Source organism: Lepisosteus oculatus, chromosome 19, assembly GCF_040954835.1.
Source record: "Lepisosteus oculatus isolate fLepOcu1 chromosome 19, fLepOcu1.hap2, whole genome shotgun sequence".
Classification (NCBI taxonomy): Eukaryota; Metazoa; Chordata; class Actinopteri; order Semionotiformes; family Lepisosteidae; genus Lepisosteus; species Lepisosteus oculatus.
This window is the reverse complement of record NC_090714.1, coordinates 2,583,375-2,606,988: the sequence shown is the minus strand read 5'-3', so window position 1 is coordinate 2,606,988 and position 23,614 is coordinate 2,583,375. Positions and strand designations below refer to the sequence as shown.

Below are 23,614 nucleotides of genomic sequence, written 5' to 3'. Positions count from 1 at the left end.
GACAAAATTCCCTTGTCTTTTATCTTTTGCAGATGCTGGTGCTGTCAAGGGAACAGAGCCATACATTACTGCTTATCTAAACAGCCACAGCAGGCCCAATGAGCACAACTGCACAGCACAGAAGAAGATCACCCTTAGCCTGATTAAAGGGCTGGATCACAAGCCATACACTTTCTTCCTATCTCCAGAGTAAATCAATATATACTAATTCCTCATATGTCAGAACAAAGATATTTTGGTATTGTGCTATATTGTATAACAGTATATGATCACTTTCATCGATCATTTACATATTCTGTTTTGCCAGTGTGTCTTTCTATGCCGCGAAATACATTGATTTAGTTTTATATGCAGATGAGCATCACTCAAACATCTCATGCGAGTGCGTCTGATGAAGCAAAAAGAATAGCATCATTGTTATGCATGCTGGGAGAGACTTTATATAGCTTTGAGTAATACTGTAGGTTCCAGGCCAAAGTTACAGAAATAGTATCTTCTAATAGGCCTGACAGAATTTCACAAGGGTTTTGGAAAGACCCCTTAATTTCACAGCTGTAAAACTATTTCAAAAGATGACTGTGTTACCATGAGCACAAGAGCACATTTCATTACAAAAGGCAAAACATGACATGAAATTTGACATGAAAACATGAGAGTTTTAGGGGTTTCCATTAGCCTTAAAACTTGACAGGCAGAGGGCGGTGAAATCTCAAGGATGCCGTCTCTTCTTCCCAGGGCCTATGACACAACGCAGGACTACTACGTGAACGTGACCAACGGCTGCCGGTCGTCTCCAGTGCGGCTGGAGGTCGGCGTCTACTCCTCCCTCTGTCAGTACTTCAACGCCGGCGAGCTGCTCTGGAAGACGGACGGCATGGTGCCCTTGGAGGACACCACCATGGGCAGGGCCGTCTGTCGCACGGAGCACCTGACCGCCTTCGGGGCCAGCCTCTTCGTGCCCCCGCAGTCCGTGGTCTTCATCGTCCCTGTAAGCTCATTTTCCTGCCTTCCCTGAAAAGACAGTCAGGGAAAATTAAACAAGTTTTTTCTTTCGTGCGCATGGGAGTGAAACACACAGACAGATGCTCAGTGTAGTTTTCTCCAAGTGATTAAATTATACAGTCCTTAAGTATTTTTATATCACAGTTCGCTGTGCTGATCAGATTGGCAGCTTTACAGGATCACACACATCTCTTCCCTATTTGCCAAAGATAACTTCTTTTAACACAATTGGTTACTTAGTTTTGTAGCAGGCATTCCTATATAACACAATATAGAATTACATGACATCCCTTGTGTCCGGCATTCCTCCAGTCCAGTTCAAACCAGTTCTGCATGTCCACCTTATAAAATACTGCAGCCTCAGCAGAAAAAGTATGTACAAAGTTCACAGAGACCCTCTCAACAGTGCTGATAAAAAGGCGTTTCCGGCTGCTTCACCACACCTAGCAGCTGGAATCTCTCATCGTCGCTGCCACCCATATTAATTTCTCTTCTCCCATTCTTGCTTCTTATCTCTGCCTTCGTGATGTCTTAAGATATGATCCGCGCTCAAAGGCGTTTTTAAAAACCAAATGGCGCTTGAGTGCTTTCTGCTATCGGAACCGCCCCATTATTTTAGAGAAACACATGGGCACAAGAAAGATTAGTATGAGAGAGGGACACTTTGCCCTTCATTGCAGATACAGCTCACATGCTTCAGCTGTGCGGATTTAACCATGTTAGTGGTTGAGATGTGTAGGTCAATCTAAAAGTGGTCGACAAGTGAGTCTAGGCAACGCTAAAGCAAATTCCTAATGGCATATAAAATATCTGGATTTGGCTTCTTCATATAGCACCTACCTAGTAGATGGGTTGTTTAAGGTAAATGGATTGTTACCATCAAAGTCGATGTGAACAGTGTTGTACTAACACTCAGTGTCGCTGCACAAATGCATTACAGTAGATAGCAAATAGCAGGGGTGGGCAGTCCTGGTTCTGCAGATTTTTTTTATTTGGAAGGATTCTTCAAAGCAGCACCTGAAGATCTTGGAAAAGCTGGTCCAGTTAAGCCCAGAAACAGGCTGGTCTTGCTCGTTTACAGCTGGGTTGGAATGAAAACCTAAAGGCCCTGCAGGACCAGGACTGTCCATCCCTGGGTAAACGGTTTCAGAAGATCCTTCCTCGATTTAAACTGGTGACATTTTTTACAGGGGAAACATGTGTTCTTCTGTTCCAGGAGCCGTCTCCAGAAATGAGCTACATTGTACTGCTGACGTGCGCAGTGAGCTTCGTCACTTTCTCCATCGTGGCAGTCATAGTGAGGAAGTTAGACCTGATCGACATCAAGCGCACGGGGGTCATTCCCTTCTGCGGCAAGGATGGTCTCTACAAGTACGAGGTCCAAGTGAAGACCGGCTGGGGGCGAGGGTCAGGTGGGCACAGAGAATACCCACTCTCCCGCCTTCTGTCTGTTTTGGGAGTTTCGTTAACTGTCCCTGGATCCAAGAAATCGCTTTCCTATCTAAGAGTGTGTACAGTATATAGAAACATTTAAATGATGAGGACAAAGAAACATCCTTTTCCTTCTTTTATTGTTTCTCTTTTTTGTCATTCTTATTGTTATAGAAATTGCCAAAAGCTAACATAACAGCAGTGGGACAGCAAAGGCTTGACTGTTTAATGACAAATGACTTAATGCTTTAATGCTTTGTTGTAACACAAGTTGACATGACAGGATTATGCAGAGTTGCTGAGTGATCATGGAATCATCATGAATATTGTTTTTGTTCCATGCGAACTCCAGTATACAGTTTTTGTATGTCAGTGGTATGTGGTGATTTTTAAACATATAACACTTAAGGGAGGTGTTACTTGCCAGTAATGCATTGATTACTAAAGGAGATTGATCTGCCATTGCTTCTTTGTCAGTCTATAATGTTCAAATACAATCTGTTTCAGATTTGGTGAACCTGAGTAATACGTAAGTTGAAAAAATAAAACAATAGCCTTAGACACTTACAAGAGAACACATACAAAAAAATCTGGAATAATACATTTTCATTTTAGCCTGGCTACAACCCATCTAGAGCCTGCCTGGCTTAGACTCTTCGACTTTTGTCGGGTTAAACGTATTTGCTTTAGGTCACTTTTCTGATTCATGCTATGACAAAGTAGTATGACAATCGCCTGCCATAACAATTTAGAATATATTTATATAAACGTAATAAACATTATAACATAATGTTATAACAAACTTATATAAAGTAACTTATAAACAGTTTAGCTGTTTTGTGCTGCGCTCAGTTTAATACACAGTATTTTTCCTTCTCCGCGATAAGTCTCCAGTCCCTCCCAGCTCTCTCCTCTGCTGTGGCTGAGCTGGGAATGGTGGAGCTGAGCCGGGCCTGTTCTTTGCAGGCACCACGGCTCATGTGGGGATCAGCCTCTATGGGAGAGAGGGCCGGAGTGGCCACAGACACTTGGACAGCGGCAGCGCCTTCACACGGAGCAGCCTGGATATATTTCACATCTCCACAGACAGCAATCTGGGCAGCATCTGGAAAATTCGGATCTGGCACGACAACAAAGGTAAAGACTCTGACATCATTCTCAAATGGCTGCCACTGACATCATTCTCTGAGGTCGTTTTCTCTCATGGTGTGTTCATGTCAAAGTGTTTTATCCTTACCTGTTTTATAATCCTGCTTAAAAAAACAACATTTTGAATGATTGAGAATACCAGAGGGGGTTGTTTGAAAGAGCTTCTTTACCGTGCGGATGGAAACCTTTGGATTGTGGCGTTTCAGGAACAAATGAGGAATTTTTTTCCTGATACATACTGCAAACTGCTCTTTCTTTGCCAGTGGGGGAAAACACTGCTCTCATCTCACTGTTATAATGAATGAGTGAAATCACTATAAACTGCTACTGTAGCATAATCACTGCATCTCAGCTATAGTGTCTTTCTGAAGTAGGTTTATTTACTAGTAACTTAGATTAAAGGTGTAAAAATGAATGAATAAAAATAAATTCCTCTGCTTTTGTTTTTTAACAAACACTTTCTGCCTCGGATCATGTGTCCTGTTCCTAGCTTTATTACTGTACCCAGGAGGAGAGATGATTACAGATGTCTGTCTTGTGGGGTCTTCACAAGGTTTACAAAGCTCCTCTTTCTGTCGACAGGACTGAGTCCCTCTTGGTACGTCCAGTATGTCGTGGTAAAAGACCTGCAGACAAGCAACAAGTATTTCTTCCTCATTGAGGACTGGCTCTCTGTGGACAATGACAAAACAGAAGGGATGGTGGACATAGAGGTTGAAGCTTCAAGTAAGCGGAAGACATTGAATGAAAAAAGAATTCCATTTCTAGTCTTTCCCAGACTACAGCTATATGTTTTAAAAATCTGTCAATGTGCTGGCAACATTCATCCATGATTCACCCAAGACTGCTCTTTAACAGCTGAAGCTAAGAGGGTCCGAGTGTCAGCTATGTGGCTGCACCATTTTCAGAGGAGACCCTGTCTCATGATGGTACCATGACACAGTCATAAAAAGGCTCAGGAAGCCCCCTTTTTGAACCTACTGCCATTACCTTCTGCAGATGGTCGTCGCCGGGTGGCTATCATATTAAACATGAAAAGGGACAGACAACTGTCAATGCTAGGATCAAAAGCTACTTTGTCACGGTAGTTGGCTTCCAGAGTGGCAAACACATTTTCCATCCATCCACCCCATTTGCGGTTGCAGGGGCAAAGTCTATCCCAGCAAAGCAGTGGACGCAAGTCGGGGTACACCCTGGACAGCGCAGTGGTCCATGACAGGGCAGACAGACACAAAAAATATCACTCCAGGGCCAATTTTCCCAGAAGCCAATCCTGCAGGAATGTCTTTGGGCTGTGGGAGGAAACCCACACAGACAAGCAGCCCTTTTTACCCTCAATGAAATACCAATCACTGACGTGGAATATTGCTATGAATACTCAGGTCCACATTTTGACAGCAAAATCTGTAGAGTTTTTTTTTGTGAGGTTTTGAGTCTTTTTTCTTCAGAAAAAGTAAAGGCCATTTCCTCCGAATACAAACGTCAGATCAGCCTCCTTGAACTAGGTTTTTGTGTTCTTTACACTTTGAGTGTTTGGCCTAGAAGCATCAAATGTACAGTACATAGTACATCAGCAGATCATAAGCATATCCAGAAAGACCCCATTCTTGTTAACTAAGCCATAATATATCTATATACCTGTATGTGATGAGCAGGGGGCTGCCTTTGTGATGATAAATACACAGTAAATGAGTGCTGTGAGCCATCAAAGCTTTTTGATTTTTACTCTGTCGAGTTGATTTTTAAATTTATTGTGACAGTTACAATAAATCTCAAACACCTCAGTGCTCTACGGGCACTGGGGCATTTTGTTGTGTGACAGTCCCTTTCAATATATTTTGTGAACGTCTTTGTCACACTGTGTATATCCAGTGCAAGATCTGATTTTAGCCAGCTTGCAGTAAGTTATATCTCCTCGTTTGGGGAAGAACCATGTGTAGCAATCCAGTGAGAATTTTCCAAAAGGCTGATGTGGAATTTTATATAGCTGGCGTTAACTCAAGATGAAAGTTCCATTTGTGTGTTGTGTTTTTTTTTTCTTGTGGGAAAAAAATACATTTTCATATAGTTTGCCCTGTTGCCATGAATATTTTCCCTTTAACGCATTTTTACCCTAAGCTGCTGTTTTTTTTTCCAGCAGTGAGCAAAGAAATTCCATTAGTTGTAATTACAGGTTCTTCACTTTTGTCCATGTAGAGCTTTTGCAAAACCATTTGAGTCATTAGGAAGAAGATGGTTATGACCCACTTTGAATTATGTAGATACAGTATAGGAAGTTGCGCTCTTTCTTGATATTATTTTAGGTTCTCCATTTTATTGTATCTGTTTCTGGTGAATTTCAAGAAAAAACGTGTTACGCGCAGGGCAGGAGGCTAGTTGCTGGAATGTAAACATTAAATAGTATTAAATAAGGTCAAGTAGGATGCTGTGTCAGTGTGTGTTAGCTAGAAAGGAACAAGGTTAATTCCCATAAACACATCTAAAAAAAAGCAACTGGTGATAGATTGCGTGTCTTCTTTCTACTTTTCAACCACATATTAAATATTACCCTTGTGAATACATTTTCTCTTATGTTGGAAATTTGGAAGTGTTATCCTATAATGTGTCCCAGTAAGAGAAATGAATGCCAGCGCAGCACACAATATCAAATATTCATGTTGATTTGCCTTCTGGGTCAGTTAAGGGCTCCTTGTAGAATTAAAAACAGCAGAGAGTCATGGTGTATCTGATGCATTCAATATACTGTAGCATGCCCTCCACTAAAGGAAACGGTGTGGATCTTTTTATCCAGCTATAGTAGAAGGCACCTCTGGCAGTATCCCAGTGGGTTATAGGGTTTTAAAGCTTCTCTCCACGAACGGTGCTCTGGTTTTCTGTCTCTGTAGCGGATACCGAACTGCAACGCTTTTCCAGGATCTTTGTGGCAGAGCTGGAAAGAGGCCTGTCAGAGAAGCACATCTGGCTGTCTCTCTGGGAACGTCCTGCCCGGAGTCGATTCACACGTCTCCAGAGGGCCACCTGCTGCTTCCTCCTGGTTCACCTGTTCCTCCTCGCCAACAGTGTGTGGTACGGCCTTGTGGGGGATAAGAGCCGTAGGTAAAAGTCCCGCCCGTTCTCTTGTGAATTCAGGAATGTAGAAATCCCCGATCTGCCTGATGTACCTGGCCATGAAAATACAATTTGGGAGGGAAGTTATTGTTCATTCATGTTGACAGGAAACTTCAGCATCACAAGAGAGTTAGTAAAAAAGGGAGGTTCTGTTTTTATTTCTTTTAAAAGTGCTGTCTTAGCAAAACAAATGTACCTTTAGGCCTTAGCTTTTTAAAGGACCAATTCAGCTGACGGATCTCAGGTTTGTTTCCCAGAAAAAACAACTTTGGTTTAAGAATTTGCTGTCATAGTGCTGATGTTAAAAGTTTTCGTAATGAGATCGACTTATCAGACTTATTCTTATGACCTCTATTTCACGCCTCACAAACTTGACTTTTTTTGCATCGGATATGAAATACGTCTGAAACTGTAAAGTAATCTGGCTCCGTTTCCCTGCAGGATTCAATTCAGGAATTGCAAATTATGGAGAAAATAAGGGATATAAATTATAGAAATTCTCCTGTGATAAAATCTCAAGAAATCATTTTCTGTTTTGTCCTTTTTTTTATAATTTTCCGATTTCCACTAGCAGATCTGTCTTAATGGGAATGTGTTATCACAAGCCTTTCTTTCTTAAATAAGGGGGCAAGGGGTGTGATGTAAAAGCTGTATTAGCAGCTTATAAATTGTTAATTCCCCTGTGCTATCAGATACACACCTGTTTCCAACTTAACCTCTGTGAGTGGTGAGACATTGGCTGTGGGGCTGGTGACCTGTCTCATCATCTATCCCGTCTACCTGTTTGTGCTGGCTCTCTTCAGGATGGCCCGCAGCAAGGTGAGGAGCTGCAGCACAGAATTTCATTTCACATCACATTGAAAGCAACTCATTCTTCCCCTTGAGATTAAAGTGTCCAAGAGAATCCGGCACACTGCTCAGGCTCCAGAGCTGTTTCTTACTGGAAATCATTTTTGTGCATTCAGATTTTTTAGATCCCCAAACCCAGAGTGACAGTGTGACTGTCAGTATGGGCCTGCGAATCCCTAATAATCTGAAAATTGGGAGGAATAACATTTTGCAAGGCAGTAAGATGAGTTTAGAAGACAGGATTTGCTCATGATTTTGAGCAGTACTTTATATCACAACTCCAAGACATAATGTAGGGTTCAGTAAAATACATACAGCATTCCCTCGGAGATTTGGATAGATTGGATTTGGAAATCATGAAAATGGATCAAATTGTTTGTTGGAAATACAGTCTTTCATATACTGTCAAGAAACATAAAAGGCATTATTCAGCCATGACGTGTTTTTCTATGGAAGCTGAGCGCATCTCTCTCTCCTAAGGTCTGTGTGGAGCAGCCTGTGCCTCAGCTTGACCAGGAGTCACTAGAGATTGATGATTACCTGGATAGCTCCATTGCCGGCAGCTCCTTCCTCATTTTCAACGGGATTCCAGGGGAGGTAATGTCTCTCTCAAGGGTGATGAATTGTATACAGGTATTCCCGCTGTTATTTGCCACACCATGTTATGCATCTCTTGAATATGAGTACGCTTATATTCATACTCACAGTGGTGAGCATTGCTGCCTTGCAGCGCTGGGGCCCTGGGTTCAGTTCCTGGGGTGCTGTCTGTGTGGAGTTTGTACCGTTTGTTTTCGCCATGTTTCCGTGGGTTTCCTCCCACAGGCCAAAGACATGCAGGTAGGAGGCCAAAGACATGCAGGTAGGTTAAGTGCATTTCAGGAAAACTGGCCCCTGGTGTGAGTGTATGTGTGTGTGCCCTGTGATGGACTGATATCCCATCCCTGGTGTATCCTGCGTTAGCTTGCTGCGATGGGCTCCAGCTCCCCTGTGGCTTTGTATTCGATAAAGTAGTTAGAAAATGTAGGTGTGGATAATGAAAATGGTTAAATGTGAAATGTTTTGCAGTACGACCATCAGCTTGATTTCGTTTTCTACCAATACCTTCAGACCCAGTCCACTGTACATGTTACCCTGTGGTAGCACTGTGTATATGTTTGTGCTCAATAACCTGGAGAGGGTACCCTTATTTGTCAAATATACTCTATGAGAGCCTTATCATGCCCAACCCATACCGCAAGAAGCCTGTATCAGACATAGACATCACAAAAAGAATTCTTCAACTTTAATTTCTGGTCCAAATGTTGAATTGAGGGAACAAAATTAGAATTTTTCTTAAATTCAGAAATAAAGGGAAGAAAAATCCCAAAGGAATTTTAATGCTGAAATTAAACCTGAGATGAAAAATAGCCGTGCTTAAACTGCTTTTTTTTCTTTAGACATATTCTGAGGATACCAATCTGGACGTACCAATAGCTTCATCAAAGAGGTAAAGTATAGTATCTGCAAACCTCTCAACATCATATTTTAGTTTAATTTATCCTTTTCTTATGAAAGGAGACGGTTTAAGAGGAAGCATGCCGGAGCAGTAATATAAATCTCTGCGTTGATACATAAAACGCCCAAAAGCCAAATTCTGCCAACAACTACGTGAAATTTAGCAGTACCAGCACACAAGAATCAATTATCCTGTTCTGTTTACAGTGTGCCTTGTGACATCTTGTGTAACGTCCGCCGGTTTGGTGTTTCATTTTCCTGAAATCAGGGTCCTAAAACATTGTTTTTCATTCATCGTCATTTCAGTTCTCTCCCCCTGTACGAACTGGGGAACTGCTGCCGCTACATTCTCTGTTGCTCAATACCGCCCTCTGCGATCAGCTCCCACACCTATTAACCGCGAAAGGACCACAAACCCTGGTGATCCTGCAGTTCTGCTCTCCTGTCCTTCTTTCCTCACTCTCCTGCACTGGCAGGACACAGAAGGGAGGATTGAAGAGTCATTCCCTATGTGTGGTCATGCCACAGTGAAGAAAGGATTGCTTCCAGTTCTCACACAAATCAGCTTTCAGTCTGGAACCCTTACATAACCCGGGGAGTTGGGCGGATGGCTTTTGCCTGAAAGTCCTGAATGTATTTTGCTTGCGGCTGAATTTGTACTGTTCCCAGTCTGCAGAAAACGAACTTCCAGGAGAGTGTGGCTAACTGGCCCGACCTTCTCAAAGACCCCTCCATCATGGTCGGTCACCTGCCCAAGCTGAAGAGGGGACAGGGCAGCCGCCATCTCGGAGTGGACATGACCCTGGCATCGGAGGAGGAGGAGTACAACAACCGGAACAAGTACTTTACCGCTTCAGGTACTGCAGGTCATTTTGCATGAGCACGCTGGATGATCAGCGGCGTCGAGCACAGTGTTGTTGTCTGTTTTTTTTTTTTCGTTCCCATGTGGTAAGAAGAAGCTAAAGCAGGCGCTATGCCCTACAAGTTCAGTAATGGAATGCGTCTGTGTGTGTTTCATTGGAAATATCTAATAACTGCACTCAGTATCAAATAGTGAACTGTCTCCCGATCCGACTTCATTTTTTATAAAATCCCCAATTGTTTTTTTCTATATTTATACCTTCCTGCTGCTTCAATCATTGGCATTAATCAGCTTACCTTAACGATACAGACACTGTACAGCACGGGGAGAATGAGGACCCATCCAAGAAACTTTCCCACACGAGAGCGACTTGCAATGTATAATGGTGGCATCTTGAGCTGCAACATTAAAACGTTAATGGTTTCAGTACGGCTCTGTCTGTTGTGTAAACCACAGGAGAAATAATTTACCCGTCTAACTGTAGGTATTTTGCAGTCCCAGGGGTTTATGTAATCTTTTTCTCCTAGATGAGGATTTAATAAAGAAGATCTTAGCTGATGGACAACTGCAGATGTCTAAACTGCGAGAGGCTCAGCAATACTTCTCTCAGACAGAGAGCGAAATGGCAGACTTGTAAGTAGAAATGCCAGCTTGAGCATTTAACCCATTACCTGGCCCTTGCATAATGTTTTATTTTTCATTTCTAATTTGGAATCCCCAGGTTTTCCTTACCTCTGAGTTTAGAGCCGAGAGCCAGGGAGAGTGGGAGACCATGCACCCAAGCTCCCATCAAGTCACCGTTCTGACACTCGTTTCTGTGCCTTCCTTCCACATGCATAAGCTCCCCCACTGACGTTCAGGAGGTTCAATGCCGGTTGAAGGAGAGGCCAGTCTGTCACCACTGTCCAACCTTACAGTTTCTGCTTCGTGCTACTGTACAAGGGCAGCATGACATGGCCTCAAACCCCTGATACGAAATAGTTAAGGCGCTCAGAACCCCTCGCCTAATGTGTTTTTATTCATTTGATTTCTCATGTCTTGGCTTCTGTTAATGAGCCCTCTTGGTCTATTATTATTTCTGTGACAAATGCCAAATAATATATCCACCCAGTATCGGAAAACCACTTTTTCCTGGTAAGGATCCCTTGGAAGGCAGGACTGCACCCTGGACGGACGAATGCCAGCTCATATTGTATGAAAAATATTTTGTCAAGAATTAACTCTTTATCAGCGATGGCAGGATTCAGCAGCTCTCAAATGTTTGTGTTCTGTCTGATATTAGATTTTACTTTTAGCTTACATCCCAGATTTATTCCATGACTGAAGGGGGGCAGTATACGGTCAGCTTTGCATTTTATTACAAGTATGGCTTCAGGCTTCTTCTGATAAATTTCCTAAATGGATCCAGTTATTACTATAAATGTTTAAAAAGGCTTTAAATGAAAACGGGCCGATATCCTACAGGCACATTTACCTCATATTCTAGAAGTATTAAATGATGAGGAATATCAACTGCATCTTCATATCCAGACTCTTATTTAAAATTCTGCACCGTCATTGATTTCATTCCCAGGGCATTTGCTTCATTATCAGTACTCTGGCGCTGCTCAAGATTATGAGATGTGTTTTGAGTATTTGTTCCCTTATCTCTTTGTCCCAGGTCCAGTATTTTTGGAGACAAGACTGAAGTGATCCTGCTCCAGAAGCTGAATGAACCTGTTCCCGCTGGGACAATAAGAAGGGACCCCCCCAAGTCTGCATTCACTTCCAGAACTGGTATTTTCTCTCAATTTAGGTTTATGTAATCCTAGGGGAAATTATGTATTTACTGTTCTTGCAGAAATACTGTATTGTTACAGTGCTGTGATACAAAACACTCTACTAAATGTACTAACTGTTAGTGTTTATGTCCAGTACAAATCACTATGTATTACTTAATGGTGAATCTTTAAGTACGGACAAAAGAAATATTAAATTGTGAGTGTTTTTCGTGTGTTTGTCACAGCAGCTGTTACAGTATTTGTCCCTCGGTGTTCCCAAGTCTAATGTCATAAACCTGTGGAAGCTCTTTAAAAAGCCCCACAAAAACAAAGTAATTGGGAATGAAATGAAATTTCAAGGCAGCCCCAAAACCCTGAAAGAAAGACGAGGTACTGAGCTAGCCTGCATGGCAGTAAGGTCCCTTTCCGTGGTGTGCTTGCAGTGGTGACAGAGCTGTCGAAGAGGATGCTCTTCCCGTACTGGTGCAGTCCGGCTGCTCATGTCCTGAGCCTCCTGCTCTGTGTCGTCTCCTCCGGTGTATCCGTGTGGATTGGGCTCCGGTTCAGCTCCAGCGTGGCCCTCATGTGGCTCATTTCCGGGATCTTCAGCTTCCTGGCCTCCTTCTTTGTACTGGAGCCGCTGAAGGTACAGCATAGTTCAGACTCACTGAAACAGATCCACACCTCTCCTTGCTGGCCCTAGGGACTTCTGGAGCGTAACCAATTAATGTGCAAGCAGAGTATTGCTTCCCTGGTGCCTGATGCTATAAGATCCTTTTAAAAATGCCCCAAAAGCTTTATTGACAGTGCGTTGTTTTGGCTTGAACAACAACAAACAATTTTGGCAAAATTGCTTACTTATGGAGTACTTTAGTTTAGAACCCATATATTATTTTGTCTCTGTTAAGTGAATGTCATATTGTATACAGTACTATACTGGCTCTTCCTTTTTTAGTCAGTTTCTCTACACTTAGAAAATAGTTTCAATTTCTATAGCCCTAAAGTCTTTTACTTTCATTGTGGCAGATTGTAGCCCCACAGCTTTGTGATTTCATGCCTGGTGACTTGAAGGACTCCCCGTGTACCTGCTGCAGGGTTTTGAAGTTCTCGTCTGCTTTCCGCTGCTGTAGATCTTGGCGGAGGCTTTCTACTTCAGCCTGGTGGTGAAGAGAGTTCAGCCCGAAGAGCAGGATACCCTGGTGGCATGTCCCCGGGTGCTGCACGTGTCCGAGAGGATTCAGAAAGTGCGCCCTCCGCAGGGCTTCGCTCTGTTCCAGGCCAGGGAGGAAGCCAAGAAAGTGAGAATCCTTCACCGAATGTTGACGGTAGGTTGGAAGAAGCACCTATGCATGCACATCAATGTACCCGGTCAGACAATTTAGTTTAGGGATCACTCCTGCAAGGTTTGAGACAAAAAATAATGTTTTTTTTTCCTTTTTCCAAATAAGGTTTTCCTATTTACAGTGTTGTGTACAGTTTTCTGTGGGTTCCTAAGCCATTTTCAGTAACCACTTTATCCGTAGATGAGAAAATGAACTAGAGTCCATCCCAGCCAACACAAAGGCACAGACAGGGACTCTTGGTAACAGTACAGTTCACTGCTGTTGGGCAACGGGCTTTTGGTTTGCAGTTGGCGGACGATTCAAGGTTTTAATTTAATCCTGCCCTTAGTGGCCTGCCCGAGATCAGTGACCCGAGCGCTTTTGGCTGCCAGTTAAACGCGCTGTGATTTCTCTTTCAGAACTTCCTTGTCTACATGCTGTTCCTGCTCGTCGTGCTGCTCATTAACTACGGAGACTCGGCCAGAGATGCCAGCAGCCGGCAGCTGCAAGCTTTGCTCCAGCAGAGGCTCCATTCCGCCACTTTCAGCAGCATCAGGAAGTAATAATAACAATACGTCTCACTGACAGGCGTTTTCTGACCAGACTAGAAGCACTGTGTTGTATGGTAGTACACACAATAAATATAAAACATAGTAAAAACAAAATCAGACATTTAAAGATACAGTACAGTTACATTTTTATGCTAGTTTTGAAAATATACAGTAGTTTGTGTTAGGTTCAGCAGATTGTGTGTCTATATTTATGCTTTGTTGAATTCACTCAAATATATATATTTATGCATTGTTGAATTGACATACTGTATATACTGTAGCTTTGTTTTTCAACTCTCAGAACCTGAAAGGCCACATTCTTTGATATCTTTAATCAGCCAGTCAGTTTATTGTAGCCCACTTTGCAATACTTTGGCACAGAGCTCTTTAAAGAACTATACAGCAGTTGCCAATATTGTACAACATCAATAGACCCAATCTAATACACAGTATGTTAAGTGTTTATTATCTGGAAACAATAGGGGCTAAAATCTACTCTTGGACATTGTGGTGAAAGAACTTTAATGGACAAAAAAAACAATATTCCCCGGGGTTAGGTTTTGTGAAACTCTTTGCAACTGCAGTGTTAATGGAAAACAAAGAAGTAGCCCAGATGAGGTCAACTGAATCCACTATTGCTTTGCTTTGCCTCTCAGACATGAGGACGTCTGGCTGTGGCTGTCCGGCTCTCTGATCCCATACCTGTATAACAATGACACCCTGTTGAAAGAGACCAGCAGCATCCTCCTGGGGTCTCCTCGCCTTCGACAGATCCGCACCCGGGAAGGTGGGAGCGGTTATTTCCTCTTTCCAAACGCAAAGGAAATAAAAGAGGAAGCAGATTGTAACAATAACCTCCAGGCAGGAGAGGCGGTAGTACCCAGACGACAGTGCTGGCAGTGCCGCCTGGTGCTGTTATATTGGAGAGTGCACAAGTGTATGGTCTTTAGAGAACAGCTCCTTCGTGTCATTGGGGTGGTAGAGACCGGACACAATGTGTGCACTGTCACTTTCCATCTACCACATGACTTTCGTGTGAGATTAGAATGAAGGGATTTGCATGCCCTGCTCACCAGAATTTAATCTGCTGCGTGGTTTAAGGCATCTAGAGGAGAGACTGGAATCTTAATACGAAGGAAAAGGTGTCTGCGTGATCAGTGTCTGTAGGAGGACTGGGACAGGATCTGGCACAAAGCGCAATCTGTATTGCTTCCAACAGCAGCCACACACAACAACCCTATAACTTATGACTTTCACTGTAGACCTCATGTTGATCAACCCTGTTGGTGACCAGTGTTAACCAGCATGATGAATTTACCTGTATCACGGCTGTTCCACAAGATCAGTGCACTCTCTGACTTTGTGAACTTTGTTGCAGGAGGTTTCTTTTGCTGTTATTTTGTATTTCATGTGTGAGTTTATACAAACTTGTCGCACAAGCTTCACTAATGCAGTTTCTGTTTTTCACCAATAGGCTGTACTGTGGAAGATTATTTCAATACAGGCTTCCTCTTAGGAGAGTGCAAACAGTTTGCTTCCACTGTGGATAATGGAACGCACAGCATTGAGTTGGACAGATCAAGCTCCAACCTGACTCAGAGATGGGTCAGCTCCCCACCTGACTTCACAGGGTAAGCAGCCTGTTCTAAAATAACATTGTAATGGGATAATGTTCACACTTTTTCGTATAGTATGTAGCCTTTTATCCTGTCCCAGAAATGAATCCTCTATTTTAATGGTTACACATTCCTAGGCACCAGAAACATTAAGAGGCTTTAGAAGTAAAATGTCAGAGATGTATTCTTGCCATTATGAGTGTCCTAAACATTATTAAAAGCAATTTGAGTTTACTACATTAAGAGCTGGTTTTGGAGAGTCAGGAGTTCCTTTGTGGTCGAAATGTGTGAACCAGCCATTGGATCCCATTTCTAAGTTTTGCTCTTGTGGGTCTTTTTCTCTCGAAGGGTTTGGTATTGGGGTAAGCTCTCCATTTATAACAATGGTGGCTATATCCAAGAGCTGAAGAGATCTGCAGATGTATCCAAAGTAATTCTGCAACACCTCCAGAACTTCAACTGGCTGGACAAAATGTGAGTAGAGAAATGGGAATGGTCGTTAAGCAAGGCTCAAGTCAGCAAACACATTGCCAGCTCAGACGTGTTCCAGATGTGGCACAGAGCTTGCCAATGGTTGACTAACGTCGAGTCATTTCCAATGCTGTTTTTCCCCGTGGCACACCGGCTCTCAGAGAAGAGAGCTTGGAAGCTTTGATTTGGCTCTCCAACTTTATCAGAGACAGCCTCCATTAATAGAGCAACCTGGCTGCACTAGTTATAAGAGTAAAACTGCACATGTATGTGGGATTCTTCAGGCTAAATGGACAGAAATGTCAGAAGAGAGCAGCACAAATAAGAATTCCATGCGTATAATATGAGTTGAAGTTTTTCTGCACTTAGTGTTGTCACTGTTTTGGGGGAAACAACTCTGATGGGCGATTACATAATTATTATTTCTCAGGTGAATCGCTCATTTAGAACTTCACACCAAACCAGAATGTGGTGTTTTTGTACTTATTTCAGGTCTTATTTAACGCAAATTTACGGTGCTCCCGTGTAATTGATTGACACAGTAGTTTAAAGTGCCTAGTGTGATGCAGTTATACTGATGCGCAATAAATTAATCTTACATAATTTTCTTAATCTGTAGTGGGTAAACCGTTTATACATTACATGATGAATCAGGTGGGTGAGTAACCAGCAGCACAAAATCAGATCCGCCCCCTACAGTAACAGGACGGCTGAGTGAGAGCTCTAGGCATGGCTTCGTTCAGGCTGTTCATTCTTCTGTTTCTTACTTCCCGTTTTCTTTTCGCATCTGTCTGCTGTGCAGGAGCAAGGCTTTGTTTGTGGAGTTCACGCTGTACAACACCAATACGGATGTGTTCGCCGTGGTCACGTTCCTGGTGGAGTTCTCCCTCTCCGCTGGAACTCTGGCCAGCGTGGACATCAAAGCCATGAGTTTACGGAGACTGAGCTCCGGCCTGGACCTGCTGCTCCTCATGATGGTAACATTCCCTTTTCTACCACAAGAGCAAGCGGGAAGTAAGACACTGCTTGAGATCTCGTACTCGCACGGTGTCTGGGCATTTTATTTATAATTGTCTACATCTTGGATTAGGTAGCGATTTTGAACTAGTAACACCTGATTAAGCCATGCAGTTTGTCTTAAATTTGTGAGAAAGCTGTGAGTAGAGAGGAATTCAATTTCTAGAAGTGGAGCTAAGCAAAAATATCATGCTACTTTTTTCATATTGTAAAGGTATGGCATCACCATGTCTCACTAGAAGAACAAGTTACGTTGTTTGACTGTTATAACAGGTCTAAGGCAGAGTGTAACAGGCATCTATGGCTACTAATACAATCTGCAGTTGCAGTAAAAAAAAAAAAGAAATCTATGGGGGTATATAAACAGTGTCTTATGTCTTAGATTAAAAAGGAATTGGACTGGTTCCCATTAGGCTACAGGTTAAGTTATATGCTGTAAATTAAGTAAAAGTGTACTGGAAAACAGCCAGTATGTGAAATATGTACATTCAAACAATATTAAACATAGGTCACATTAAAGGGGCTAAGAAGTATAGTTGCAAGAAAGCTTGTGAACCCTTTGGAATGACCAGGATTTTTGCATGAAATTACTCACACAAATATGGTCTGATCTTCAGCTAAGTCACAATAATAGACAAACACAGTCCGCTTAAACTAGTAACAGACAATTAATATTGAACATATCATTTAAACATTCACAGTCCAGGCAGGAAAAAAAAAAAGTTTGTGAACCCTTGTATTTAGTTAATGGTAGGACCTTCTTTAGCAGCAATAACCTCCACCCAATGTGTCCTGTAGCTGCTGATGAGACTTGCACAACAGTTAGGAGGAATTTTAGACCATTCCGCCTTACAAAACTGTTTCAGTTCATTGATATTTCTGGGATTCCTTGCATGAACAGCTCTCTTCAGGTCGTGCCACAGCATCTCAGTTGGGTTGAAGTCTGGACTCTGACTTGGCCATTCCAGAACACGTTTTCTTCCATTTAAGCCATTCTGTTGTTGATTTACTCTTGCGCTTCAGGTCATTGTCTTGTTGCAGCACCCAACTTCTATTAAGCTTCAGGTGACGGACCGCTACCTTGACATTCTCCTGTAAAATCTCTCTGAGGCAGGAAAGCATCCCCAAACCATGATGCTCCCTCCACCATGCTTCACAGTTGAGATAACATAGCGTTGCCATTTCTGCCATTCCGAGTTCAACTTCTTGTCTCATCCGTCCACAGAACATTGTCCCAGCATTGTGGAACATCCAGGTGATCTTTTGAAACTTGAGACATGCAACACTGTTTTTGTTGGAGACCAGTGGTTTCCTCCGTGGTGTCCTTCCCTTAACACCATTCTTGTTCAGTGTTTTTCTGATAGTGGACACATGAACAGAGACTTTTGCAATTTCAGGAGATTTCTGCAGGTCCTTTGCTATTACCCTAGGGTTCTATTTCACCACCTTCAGCATCACACGCTGCGCTCTTGCCCTGATCTTTGCAGGACACCCACTCCTAGGGAGAGTAGCAACAGCACGGAATTTCCTCCATTTGTAGACAATTTGTCTTACTGTGGACTGATGAACACCCCAGGCCTTTAGAAATGCTTTTGTAGCCCTTTCCAGCTTTATGCATCTCTACAATTCTTCCAAGGTCCTCTGATATTTCTTTTGATCAGGGAATGGTTCACATGAACAGCTCTTTCTTGGGAAGAGCAGACTCTATCAGTAAGCAACCTTTGTCTGCCTTTTTTATAGGGAAGGGCACCTCCAACCCACACCTCCAATCTCATCTCATCGATTGGAACACCTGACTCCAGTTAGCTTTTGGAGAAGTCATTAGCATAGAGATTCACATACTTTTTCCAACCTAGACTGTGAATGTTTAAACGATGTGTCCAGTATCGACGATACGATATTGTTTTGGTGTTATTAGTTTCAGCAGATTGTGTTTGTCTATTATTGTGACTTAATTGAAGATCAAACCATATTCTTGTGAGTAATTAATGCAGAAATCCAGGTAATTCCAAAGAGTTCTCAAACTTTTTCTTGCAACTATATGCAGTTTATTCTTTTTAAATAACAGGGACATTTTCTGACAGGTTAGCTGATAAGTAGCACTTATTAGATGGAGTTTAACAAGCTAGTTTGCCTCTCCCCACTTCAATTCTACACCATGGGAGTGTATTTTCTACAGACAACTGGTGTTTTTGCACAGCAGGTTTGATGTCAAAGTTTGAATGTATCACGTGTAAAAAAATAGTTTGTGCATTCTCTACAGAAATGGGTTCCTTGAGTGTCTTTTTAATAAAACATTTTTGTCTGCAGTGCATGATTAAATTGACAGATTATCCAAGCCCAAATACTAACAGAGCTCTAATAGAAAGACACTTCATGACACAAGCAAGATATGAAATAATAGGAATCAAAACAATCTTATGTTATCTTCTGATTTAGAAAGTAATATAGATAGTATTGTATAACTGGCACAACTGGATATTCAATATTATTTTTAAATAATGTAAATATCATTTGGTTATGCCAATTTTGAAAATTATTATGTATGGTACTCTGTACAAAAAGCAAACAACTTTAGGAAGGAAGAGGAGGAATGTTTAGTACAAATATGCTTATATACTTTTCACCTTATACCTAATATTTCATCATCTTATACACACTAGGGGGAATTATTAGCTTCTCAAAATTAACATGTACTGTCCTAATGTGCTGTAAAAACATTTCTGACTTTGTAAGCTTTAAAACTCTTCAGCTGCAGCGAAGCCGACTGTTTTTCTGATTTCTTGAGAGTGCTGCGTGTGCAATTCTGCTCAGCCAACAGCCTGTAATGTCTAAATAGCATTTTTTAAAGTAAATTAACTTAAAAGCACTCTGGGCTTTTATCCTAAAGAATTAATCATGTAATGCTTTTTTCTTTCATTCAAATCAAGTTTTTGGCTTTCAGCAGTCTGTAACGAGCACTTGGCCTTTAAGATAAACGCACAATTTTCTGTTTTAGTTCTCAAGGGAACATGCGAGACAGTGTGTCATAAATAACTGCTGTAGTTGATGTTTTATTCATTTTTGACAGATTCTTCTTCTGCGGTAAGAGATAGAAACAGACGATTAAACCTACAGAAGTGGTAAATTGATGTAGAACTGAAACAAAAACAGTAAAAAAGAAAGCTCCTCTCAGGGAGTTCACCTACCTTCACCCCCTCTGTCAATCACAATTTGAATCTGTATGGTTCTATATGGTTATACATTTAGAATGGTTTTCTGCATATCTCTGTGGATAGTTTTTTAATCTCAGTGAACATGCAATACTTACTGTATTTCTTGGTATTCCTCTGCTGTATGGGTTGGGAGATATAATGCTTAAATAAGAAGAGAAAATGTGTATGTATCTTCATTTTCTAAATTGGTTTAAAAGCCTGCGTCCCTGTGTCTGCCCTAGGTGTTCCTCTTGGCATTTGCGATTTACTTTTTGGCTCGTGAAGGCATGGCAGTGAGGCGAGAGGGCTGTCGCTACTTCGCCCAGCCATGGAACATTGCTCAGTGGTGCACCATCGCCCTCTCTCTGTCCACTGTGGTCGTGCACCTGAGCCGCGTGTCCCTCGCTGACCGGCAGTGGGACACCTTCCTCCAGCACCGGGAAGGCTTCACCGATTTCTACAAGTTTGCCTTCCAGAGCGCAGTCTTCACTGAACTGGCGGCTGTGCTGCTCTTTCTGCTGATTCTGAAGGTAAATCCTCACGAACCTCCCCAAGACCCAAGCAGCTGAACTCGAAAGGCTTCTCCCTCTGCTGTGGGTAGTTACACTTCAGGTTTCTGTCCGTCCTAAGATTAGAGTAAAGGCAAATGAACATTAACATCACCAACTCTCCTCCTATGTGCCATTACTCTTGCGGAATATGTGACATATAGTCTATTAAAACATGCACGAAAAAGGTGACAGGAATACGGGGCATACTTAATCACACCTTGATGTTTTCAACGATACGTTCATTGTGCGAGGAAAAAAGTGTTATACCACCAATAACGAAGTCTAAGAATTATTGAATGAGCATCCAAGACACAGCTGAGTAAAGTTCTCCATAGACCAATCCACTTGGTTCAGGACCCTCTCTGCCTCAGTACCCAAAGCTGGTTATTCCCAGGTCAGAGATTCTGCTTGACAGCTGGTCCTCCTGGCCCTCAGGTCTCTCACCAGCTGCGGTTCCTGAGGGAGTGGTCCATCTTTGGGAAGACCCTGCGCCGCGCGGCCAAGGACCTGCTGGCAGTGACGGTGGCTTTCGTTCTCCTGCTCCTGGCCTACTCCCAGCTGGGCTACCTGGTAGGCCGGCTTTCACCTCCATGACAGAGTATGGCAGCATAAACCCTAGGAAAGGGAAGGGAATCCCAGAGGAATCGCTCCGTGGCTTGGTGAATGGGGCTGCCCACATTTACAAAGCGGTCTTTGGTTTCCGTCAAGAAATAGCCGGATGAGATCCTTGGATCGGTTAACTACAAACGTCCAAATAGGCAGCATGGCCTCCTCTTGTCTGGCTTTTCTTATTTATTAGTGATTGATAGACACCTACATTACAGGCCTGTAAAGCCTAAGCATAGGAATTTGAGAAAACCCAGATCTTGTTGTTAAATTTTGAACTCAGCAGGATCAGCTGCTGTTTTAGTAGTTTCAAATGTAGTCCCGCTTTTGAGGGCTCGTTTCAAGGAATAACTTAGTCCAGGGATTTTGCAGAATGTCTCCTGATCATTTCCATTGAATGTGCCAGTCAGTGTGCCTGATGTTAGGGTATTTTAAAAGGCACATAGTCTTTTGGAGTTTCGTGACAACAGAAAATGGAACAGAGCTCTCTGTATCCTTGCTAAAGTATTCACCTCTTTCCACTTTGTTGAATCACACATGATTACACTCTTCATGTGGGTAAAACGTCATTCACCTGTAATAGTGTGTAGCTTGAACATTCAAGTAGTAAAATACTCCCTTTAGGCAGCAGGGTGGTGCTGTAGTTAGCATTGCTGCTTTGTAGCTCTGCAGCCCTGGGTTCAATTCTAGACCTGGGGTGCTGTCTGTGTGGAGTTTGTATGTTCTCTCCATGTTTGTGTCAGTTTTTTCTGGGTGCTTCACACCAAAAAGCATAAGAGTCACCTCTAATTGGAAACCTGTATGCTTTTACTGTACCTACAGCCTCCAGTTTGCTTATAGATTTATAATAATGGCGTTTATGATCACTAATTAAATGAACTATTCGGATTCAGTTTCAGTAAAATAAAAATGTATCTACGTATAAAGAAGAAAAACGTATCACTACTCATGTGTCTCCTTTAGTGGCAGCTCAATACCTGCATTACTATTTATAAAGTCTTTCTCAGCATGGTGACTGCAGGGTTATCATTTGCTCTTAGAAAATTGTAGCCATTTTCCAAGGACCAGAGAACATTTCATCTTTAAATGCTTCCAGAGAAATTTAATAAGTACCTTTCAAGCTGTTTTAAAAGTGCTCTCTTCACCTAGAACATTTTTAAATCTTTGTGTTTTTTTTGTTAAAGATCTATGTTGTAGTGTTTTGGCTCTGTGGTCTTCAGAGTGATTGGCATCTGAAAGGCATCTGTCCTCATCTTGTCTGCACAAAAAGGAAAAGAAAATGTAGCTGCGAGTATTCCACTATGTCATGGTTCCTCTGGGCTCAGAAAAGAATGAATATGCCTTTGCAACACCGTAATGATCTTAACATCCACCCATGTCTGAATATCATCTTAAAAAGTAATTCCCTGCATTATTTTACAATGTATCTCTACAGAAGCAAAGGAAAAAGCATACGCAGTTATATGGCCAAAGGGGATTCATCGGTTTCTTTTTTTTCTGAACTCATTTATATAAATATTTCAGAAGTTGAACTTTGGCTTCAAAGATCTGCACAGAATTAGGCTTGGCAAATGCGTGTCCCAGGAAATTGGTGGCTTATTCTAAGTATTTTCAAAATGACCACTCAGGAAATCTGAAGGTTGCCTTTAGAGGATGGCGGAGCTTAACAGTGAATTTAAGGGACGGGCCCAGACGCAAATAAGGAACACCAGAATGAATCAAGCAACAAGAATGGACAGTGTTCCCCGGAATAAACTCCAAACTGCACGAGTACAGTCAGATCTCGTGACAAAGTAAGGAGAGGCTTGATTGCAATACAGGGCTGTATTGAAAACTGAAACTGTAAAGAAACAGGAATTTGACAACATTTAAATATTGAGCATTTTCAAATCTTGTGGAGAAAGAAAGAAAACCGCCTCCTTCTTGTTTTATTCCAGTCATGACACGGCTTCAGCTTCCTGGCTCCTTACCTTAGTTCCCAAGAAGGTGAACTAATGGCACGGCGTCCTCTCTCCCAGGGGTGAAATAGCGTGATTGGAGGATGAAAAAGCCGTGCATAACCCACACGATTCTGCACCAGGTTTAACCTCCTCCCCCCCCCCACTATCCCCAGGTGTTCTCTTCTTCAGCGGAGGGCTACAGCAGCGTGGGCTCAGCCTTTCTCTCTCTTCTGGGCGTGCCGCAGGGGCTCCTGGCGCGGAGGCCGTCTCTGCCGCGGCCGTCCGCCCTCTCCCTGGCCTATCTCATCAGCTACGGGGTCGTCCAGGGCTGGCTGGTGCTCCGCCTGTTCCCCGCCGCCCTGCTCAGGAGCTACGCGCTGGTGCGCTCTGAGCTGTACAGGCCCGCCTTCGAGCCGCAGGACTACGAGATGGTAGAGCTCTTCCTGAGGAGGCTGAAGGTGTGGATGGGGCTCAGCAAGACCAAAGAGGTTTGTCTTTCCACCGGGGGGGGGGGCACAGCGGGTTTCAAACAGAGCGGCGAAGGAAGGGGGGAGACACGTCTTTTCACACGAGCTCGAGCGCAGATGTCCTTGCCTCAGCCTTCTGTCAAGTCCCTTTCCACTTGTCCTCTTTTGTCCCGGCTTTTGATGTCCTTCTCATTCGTACTGCGGCTTTTGCTTGGTGCTCGTGT

At 42.7% G+C, this 23,614-nt stretch overlaps 1 protein-coding gene across 1 annotated transcript in view; it reads left to right on the top strand.

The window, feature by feature from the left end:
- Nucleotides 1-23,614, top strand: part of pkd1a (polycystic kidney disease 1a) — a 108,853-nt gene that overhangs the window by 78,918 nt on the left and 6,321 nt on the right. The window contains exons 25-46 of the mRNA XM_015359964.2: nucleotides 33-189; nucleotides 736-988; nucleotides 2,219-2,414; nucleotides 3,400-3,570; nucleotides 4,165-4,308; nucleotides 6,468-6,678; nucleotides 7,383-7,509; nucleotides 8,020-8,136; nucleotides 8,976-9,025; nucleotides 9,703-9,890; nucleotides 10,423-10,528; nucleotides 11,556-11,671; nucleotides 12,099-12,301; nucleotides 12,786-12,980; nucleotides 13,397-13,536; nucleotides 14,185-14,315; nucleotides 15,003-15,159; nucleotides 15,493-15,618; nucleotides 16,418-16,592; nucleotides 20,069-20,356; nucleotides 20,813-20,947; nucleotides 23,097-23,411. Coding sequence (XP_015215450.2) covers nucleotides 33-189; nucleotides 736-988; nucleotides 2,219-2,414; nucleotides 3,400-3,570; nucleotides 4,165-4,308; nucleotides 6,468-6,678; nucleotides 7,383-7,509; nucleotides 8,020-8,136; nucleotides 8,976-9,025; nucleotides 9,703-9,890; nucleotides 10,423-10,528; nucleotides 11,556-11,671; nucleotides 12,099-12,301; nucleotides 12,786-12,980; nucleotides 13,397-13,536; nucleotides 14,185-14,315; nucleotides 15,003-15,159; nucleotides 15,493-15,618; nucleotides 16,418-16,592; nucleotides 20,069-20,356; nucleotides 20,813-20,947; nucleotides 23,097-23,411 — 3,701 coding nt within the window. The remainder of the gene's footprint in view (nucleotides 1-32; nucleotides 190-735; nucleotides 989-2,218; nucleotides 2,415-3,399; nucleotides 3,571-4,164; nucleotides 4,309-6,467; nucleotides 6,679-7,382; nucleotides 7,510-8,019; nucleotides 8,137-8,975; nucleotides 9,026-9,702; nucleotides 9,891-10,422; nucleotides 10,529-11,555; nucleotides 11,672-12,098; nucleotides 12,302-12,785; nucleotides 12,981-13,396; nucleotides 13,537-14,184; nucleotides 14,316-15,002; nucleotides 15,160-15,492; nucleotides 15,619-16,417; nucleotides 16,593-20,068; nucleotides 20,357-20,812; nucleotides 20,948-23,096; nucleotides 23,412-23,614) is intronic.